We start from the raw sequence: 7,482 nt of genomic DNA, 5'->3' as shown, positions 1-7,482 counted from the left end.
ATTTATATTGTAGGATATTTATACATGTGATTATATTATAGGATATATTTATATATAATAACCTAATATACTGAATTATATGAATAAGATGTCCTTATGTCAGTGTTGGGATAAATGTTACATATTTAACTGCAAAGTAGAAATGCGTGTTTGATACCTTTATTTGCCTTGAAATGCACGGGTATATTCACTGACATTGATTGGATGGTCCAACCACCACTGCTGCCTTGTTCATTTCCATTCCACTCCATTGTATTCTTTCATGCTGCTCTTGTTAGCACTAACCTTTTCATCCATCACACATCCCTGTCTACATCACTAGTGCTGAGGTAAAGTAAGTGAACATTTTTAGTTCCTGGGAATCACCGTCCCAAACAACCTGACATGTTTTTCACACATCGCCATCCAGATGAAGCTCAAAAGCAGCTATATATCTCTTGGACATTTAACGGTCAAGCTCTTGTTAACTTTGACAGGAGCAACAAAAAGCTCATGGCTATAAACATTACAAACTGGCATGGGATGTGCATGGCCCTGGACGTCCTCTACCCTCTACCACAAAGACAATAAATGAAACCTTGAACCGCCCTGTTCTGCAACTAACGGCTTTAAACTGAAAAAGTAGAAATATTCTTCTGTTTCTGTCAGTTTACCTGCGGTGTTCAAAAAGTAAGTGCCTTTCAGATTAGCGTGTCCTATTCTTAAACTAGTCACTATTACCTGCTCTTGTTTCTTTTCATCACACTTTGTACTTAGAACTGAACATAAATAGCTTCCCCTTATCTACTGGTCGCAGTGCTGTTTTCTTCCATCTGTATTTTCTTTTTTTATCTTGACTTTGCCTTAATTGTTTTTTAATACTCAGATATGTTGCCATTATTTCAAATAGTGAGTTCTGGCAAAGGATGTACCTGATGTAAGATGCACAGAGGAGTCTGAGTCACAAACAACTATAACTTAGTTTTGTTTAATTTGTTTGATTGATTCTGAAGTAATCAAAATGTCTACAACCAAACAGTTTACACACTGAAGAAATTAGAATTGTGCGTGTCTATTTAAACTCTTAGGCTAGAACCGCAGAAGTAGATCCTGTCAAGAATCAATAAACTGGAGCCAAAAAGCACGACTGAGACAGAAAGATGAATGTATTTACTTGAAAACAGGCAGGGTCCAAATCAGGGGATCAGTCCACAGGGCAAACACGTCCAGAAAGGGGCAGGCGGAGAAACAGAGGTCAGGGGAGGCAGGTCCGGAATTCACATTCTTAACGCTGGAGAACTTGGCAAGAAAACACAAAACAATCTGGCAGAGGACAAGGGCAAGTGAGGGCCCCTAAATACTGACAGACTAACGAAGGGACGGGCTGCTGCAGGTGAGATGGGCGTGAGAACCAGGTGAAGGGAATTAGTAATGACCAGGTGTGAATGGCCGGGTCTGAAATTATATGAGAGTTCATTAAACCAGCAAATAAAATGAAAACAACTAATATGATGGAGAACTTGTGACAGACCCCGTGTTTCCTGTGTCTGGATCTTATCATATAGCCTGTATATTTACACTCCACTATAAAAGTAACTTCCTAAATCTGCAATTTAATTCCAGATTCATAAACTTTACTTCCATATTCTAACCTTTATCTAATTATACACACATTTATATATATATATATATATATATTTCAAGGATGAAATATTTGCTATCCATGCAGTGAAGTAGAAGCCTTTAGCGTTATATAAAGTATATGTGTGCATATAGTTTTACCACAAAGGGGCAGCAAAACATCTCATATAAAACATTATAAATCCTCCCCTCTCTTCCTGAAATTAATTCTGCTGTTGTGTATTTTTGTTGTCTTATAGGAAAAATATTAAAAACATTCAACCAGCTAGTAAAATATGGTCTGGCAGTATAAAGCAAATAAAATGTGTCCTATCTCAACCTCCAACATGATACATGCTTCTTACATCAATAATGATATAATTACAAGTACACCTGTAAACTAATTAGGTAATTCTGTATAATGAGATACAATTTGCTATGTGACATTTCGACCTACTTGTAAGTACTTTTAAATTGTGGTATTGCTACTTTTCTTGAAATAAAGGAAACGTCTCATGATCCCCCTTCTCTTTATACAGATGTTGCTGTATTTTGTGATATTTATCTATTCATTATGTTTTTTATGACCCGTGGTGCACATATGAGTTTATCTCTATGCTGTAACTTGCTGCCTGTATACTTTAACAAAACTAGTATATTTATCCATTGCAAAACAGAATAGTTTATTTGCTGTTTGCAGTAATACTTAATTAAGATTTGATTCATAACATCCACAAATAACCAGTACATCAATGATGTCCTTTCTCACAACAGCAGTTTAATGCACATAGGTTAGCAGGCCCTGTGTGCAGTGTAATATTCTACTTTATCATTTTGGATTACAAGGATTCACACACTGTCACAAAGTAATCTGAGACACAAAGCTATGGCATATTCAGGTCATTCCAATAGTACAGAGGTTTTTACATGAGCAGATCATTTGGCCTTAGACTGTATGGGAAGCCCAGACATTGATGAAAACATTAAGTATGGCTTCATTCTAGTCAGGCGTCCCATCATATGTGAGCCGGCATGCACAATAAAACCAAAGCGGAATTTCAGCCATCATTGATTACTCTATTCAGTGCTTTTGTGCGCTTTTCCTGCTGCGACATGTTAAACTGTCTTCTGCTAAATGTTGTTTCCAATCACTTCATCCCTGCAGTGGAATGATTCTAAACAGGCTTCAGGAGGAGGAGGAGGAGGATGTGGTCACGACCATCCAGGTTGAGACCCCTTTCATTAGAACCTGTAACCTCCAGCCCTGGACGCTAACACCATGTCAACTTTGATGGGCTGTAACACATTTCCTCATTAATCCATTGTTGAATTACTTTATACACAGCGTACAAGTTTATGTGAATGAAAAATACTGCAAAACTTTTATCTAGGAAACTTGCAATCTCAATGCCGTTTGTTCTGAAGGAAACCCTGAACACATACCTTCAAAGAAATGTCCCCGCTGACCACTGGCTTCCCGATTGAAAGCATTTGAAGACAGAGGGTCACCCAAACCTGGTCAATGAATGTCCCTGCCCACGCACTCTGTGGGTCACGAATTATGAGGCAATTAAACAAAATATACGGTAGCGCGTATAAGGGGAATGATTTAGAGCTCCGTGTGGCCGGTTCAGGCTGTTAATCATTGGGCAAGCAGGGTTTTCTCAATCAATACCACACACACCTCTGTGCCTCCATTCACAAAAACAGCGATAACACAGAGGAGATTAAGCCATTTAATCAGGTGCTGATGAGGCCGTGATGTCATCGTGTCACATGTAAGATTATGATACAACGGAACCGATCTTGAGAGTGGAGAACGTGGACCGGAGCAGTGTATTTTTTAACCAAATACAGTGATTATTTGAATTTAGAGCAGTGGTGATTAGGATACATACAAATTAGGTTTAGAATGAAAAAAATATAACATTGCAATGTAGAAAATATATTTGTCTTGATAATTATTCATGAGTAGCATCATAAAGATTACATTTTACCCACAAAACAAGGATGACTAAACCTTTCACACCTGCCTGTACCGGGGCACCAAGAAGAAACAACAAATCAGTTTTTTTCAAATCAAGGCTCCCGATAATAAATCATATTACCTTCATTATTTGAGGATTATTCCATGTTATGGCGTGATTAAACATCCGCAGGTAGTTTTCTTCTCATATTTGGAGCCACATGCTCTCTCTCACACATACACTCACATGGACACACACGTACACACATGGACACTCACATACAGCCCTTTAGTCACTTGTGATGCAGGCAGTGACATCATCCCAATGTTCTTTAATACAGTTTTACATATTGTAGAGGGAAAAGTTTATTTCAACTGGATCGTAATGATTCACCCACCAAAAATACACATTGTAAGGAAACTGACATTTCACTGTTATTCTGTACAGTTCTTTGTATTAAAATGTCACAGTCGAGATGCAACTAATTTTTTTGCATTATAGATTCATCTGTTGATTTCTTTCTTTAAATAATCAATGAGTCGATTGTCCCGATTGATTATTTTCGAAAAAGAAATTGAGCAGCGGATATTTTGTATTTAAATGACTAATTGATGATACCGATGTGATTCAGTCGATTAACCAGATGATTCATTGACTAATCTGGCATTGACTAGCCAAATCAGTACAACAATTAATTAATTCCAACCTCCATCAAATTATTTATTCGCAACAAGTAGATCTATATGACATGTTATATTGGGGACTAATATATTGTGACTTTAGTTTTTATTATCTGTGTTGACCACACCTGTTTTTATTATTTGTAACTGTTGTCAACATGTGAATTTAAGCATGTTCATGTTTAAGTGTTTGCATTATCTATATTCTCTGCGTACATGTGGACTGTGATGCTGGCAAGTGTACTGGGAGATGCAGCGGCTCGGAGCCCAAGACAAATTTCCCATGAGGACAATAAAGTATATCTTACCTTATCTTAATCATTGTACCTCTACATCTACTGCAGAATCCATCAACTTGGTTCTGCAAATGAGCTTCACTAATTTACAAAAGAGCCCCATCCAAATTGTAGTTGAAATGAATGTATTATGGTCTCATCTTAGTGATTCATTTTGAGCAGAACCGTCACTCAGTGTCGTGGCCTTTCCGGACATCATGTTAGGCCATGAGGACTTTACACTACATGTCAGTGAGGGAAGTTCTCCTCCCCTTGGCCTCTCATCACTGTCACCTCTCAGCACATTCTCAGGGTTTGACACGAATATGACTTCACATGCATCTCCACGTATGTCTTGTATATTTAATGCTCTGCCTCCGCCCTGAATCAGTTTTGTATTGTGTTTCTTGCTTTCACTCATTTAAAATATTACCTTTCCAGCTGCAATACTAAAATTATCATACTAAGTACATACTAAGCTCTCTTTGGAGCTGATTATTGTCAAGAAACTTCAAAAAGTGGAGTTTCCGATGACGAGAATTCACGGAGGTTTTTGCATTAGCTGCTTATGTTCTGCCTTGCTCCTTGTGATCAGGCTGATTGATGGAAGGATCATCAAAAAACGCCCACCACAGCCTACTTGGGGTGTCCGGTCTCTCCGTGTTCACTAATTCTAAGTTGTCCGTGTGTTATTGACCTCCTGATGGACTGCCCTGCTGCGTGACAGACATCGGGAAATTTCCCAAACCAAATCTCCTTTCTCAAAGAGATGTGGGGGTTTAAAGAGTGGGAGGAGATGAGGTGGGAGGTGGCTGATGCATCCTGTAGTCTGGGACCACTGTGGTTGACTGACGTTCTTGATTCATCATCCAACAACACCATGAGCAGCATGGATATATAAGCTGGAGCACACCTACTGAACAATAACAACTCCAGACCTCTGCCAACTGACCTCAGCCTGGTCCCAAAGTTCAGGGTAAGGAGCTGCTCTGTGGGGTTTACATTATTCTTTTCTTTTACTTATTTTTTACAGCCGGACACATTCACTGTATTACAGATAATGAGGATACTAATAGGTTATTTGCTTATTTTTCTTCTTTAGAATAGATACTCCAGTTGAATTTGTGGTAACTGTTTTAACACTATAACTGTTGCTACACCACATTAGCCTGTTCAATTTGGTGAATGGGCTCACATATAATATTGCTATATTGTGTTTTTAAATCCTAATTTCAGATTATTATATTATTATAGGAGCTTTTGGTACTCATCCTTGTGATACGATTGCAATGACTTAATCCTATGTCATGGTATTTGTTAACCTCTTATAAATAATTTCCTCCTATGATTGTATGATATTAAGATATTTGTATAAGTTTAATTGTATCAGTTTCAGCTTTTTCTCCTGGTTTTATCTCACGGGTCTTTCTGTTTTCAGTGTCCTAAATTAAACGGTGAGTGATACGTGACTGACCATCCGTCCAGATCCTCTCGGGTGCGTTCAGGGACTGCAGCATGCTGCCGTGCGGAGCGGTCGATGTCCGGCACTGCGTCCTGACCAGCCGCTGGCTGCCCGCCGCCGTGGCGCTGCTCCTCCTCGTCTCCTGCAGCTTCAGCCGCGCTCACAGCGCCACGGTGGAGCACGACTTCCACATCGTTCACAATGTCGACAACAGAAGTAAGACGTGATTTTGTGTGTTTATTGTAACCCGAGGGAGACTTGTGAGACTTGAGAGGAGAGACGGAACAACGGCAAGACACGTTTTAGAAGATACACAATGTGTATGGCTCTGAGTGGTGAGTTCAGGGACTTATTACAACTTTTTGTTCCCATAGGGATTTGTTGTAAGATACTTGAACATATCCTTCTTTTTTAATATTAGATGTAGCCTACAGAGTCCCCGGCTCGGGCGTCTGTTTTTTTATGAGTATGACTGTTTGAGTCACATTATTGCATTTAATTAGTTATTTGATTTAAAGGGCGATGCTCAACACTTTAGTTCGCTTATGAGAAAAATCCTTCTCCCCAATGTGTGGAACTCTATAGCGTGTCATCTAATCTAGCAAGTGTATTATTTTGTTACTTTATTTATTTGTATTGTACAGTGGTCCCAGTCATGTGTGCATATTAATGTATTTTGAATGATTTATTATATATTGAACAGAACTTTAAGAAGGAAACTTGTGTGATACTATGTTCTATATACTTTACCATGCTACAGTAATACACCATAAATGTATAGATTTTTATTTGTACTTATACCACAATGACTTCAAAATAATGTCTCCATATAGTTCCTGAATATATCAAATCCGCTTACAAAATCATCTTATGTTAACACAGTGCTAATCTATATTAACAAAAAAGAGACAAACACTAATTTTTTCATTTTAAAACAATATTTTTAGTTTTTTAGAACCACAGGACTTATTGCCACTCGAATGGTACTAATAATGTGATATTATTGTAAACATAATTAGCTCCATTAATCTTCTTGGTCTGGTGTCCAGGTCCAGAGATAGACCCATTCTGGTACGTGGGCCGTGGGGTCAGACCCATCGGGCGCTTCGGGAAGAGGCACAGCGGCGTGGGGGCTGTGGGCAGCAGAGCGGTGCAGCCGGTCCTCCTGACGTTAGGGCTGCTGCTCAACAACCTCAGAAACAAGGACAAGTTCGGGACAGTGCTGGATGGGGAGGACAGGGATTGGTTACCATGACAGCGAGTCCTTCTCCCTTCATCTACAAACTCTAGAGTGTCTTCATTTAAAAAAATCTTGATTGAGTTGATGAAGTCGTTTGCTCTAGCTCTTACCTGTATTTCACTCTGCTGTCTGTTGTGAGGCCTTGGTTGATAGGATCCTTGATATATGTACATAAAAATGCATTCTATATTGATTAATAAACCAGGATGTTGTGATTATATCTGTTCGTCCCTTTGCCTGTAGCCTTTCTGTATTTGCA

At 38.9% G+C, this 7,482-nt stretch overlaps 1 protein-coding gene across 1 annotated transcript; it reads left to right on the top strand.

Annotated features, from left to right (window-relative positions):
* Window positions 1-5,423: 5,423 nt before the first annotated feature.
* prlh2 (prolactin releasing hormone 2) lies at window positions 5,424-7,385 on the top strand. The gene is made up of 3 exons (XM_056434132.1): window positions 5,424-5,497; window positions 5,960-6,199; window positions 7,033-7,385. Exons 2-3 carry the CDS (start codon window positions 6,037-6,039, stop codon window positions 7,236-7,238), a joined length of 369 nt encoding a protein of 122 aa, XP_056290107.1. The 5' UTR covers window positions 5,424-5,497; window positions 5,960-6,036; the 3' UTR covers window positions 7,239-7,385.
* Window positions 7,386-7,482: the final 97 nt, after the last annotated feature.

Source organism: Pseudoliparis swirei, chromosome 16 (assembly GCF_029220125.1).
Source record: "Pseudoliparis swirei isolate HS2019 ecotype Mariana Trench chromosome 16, NWPU_hadal_v1, whole genome shotgun sequence".
NCBI lineage: Eukaryota > Metazoa > Chordata > Actinopteri > Perciformes > Liparidae > Pseudoliparis > Pseudoliparis swirei.
This window is presented reverse-complemented; position numbering and strand designations above follow the sequence as displayed.

Bases quoted from the DNA above. Each gene is read 5' to 3' on its own strand.
- prlh2 (XM_056434132.1), top strand. From the start codon at position 6,037: ATGCTGCCGTGCGGAGCGGTCGATGTCCGGCACTGCGTCCTGACCAGC. The intron at 6,200-7,032 runs GTAAGACGTGAT...TCTGGTGTCCAG, and splicing joins TCACAATGTCGACAACAGAA to GTCCAGAGATAGACCCATTC.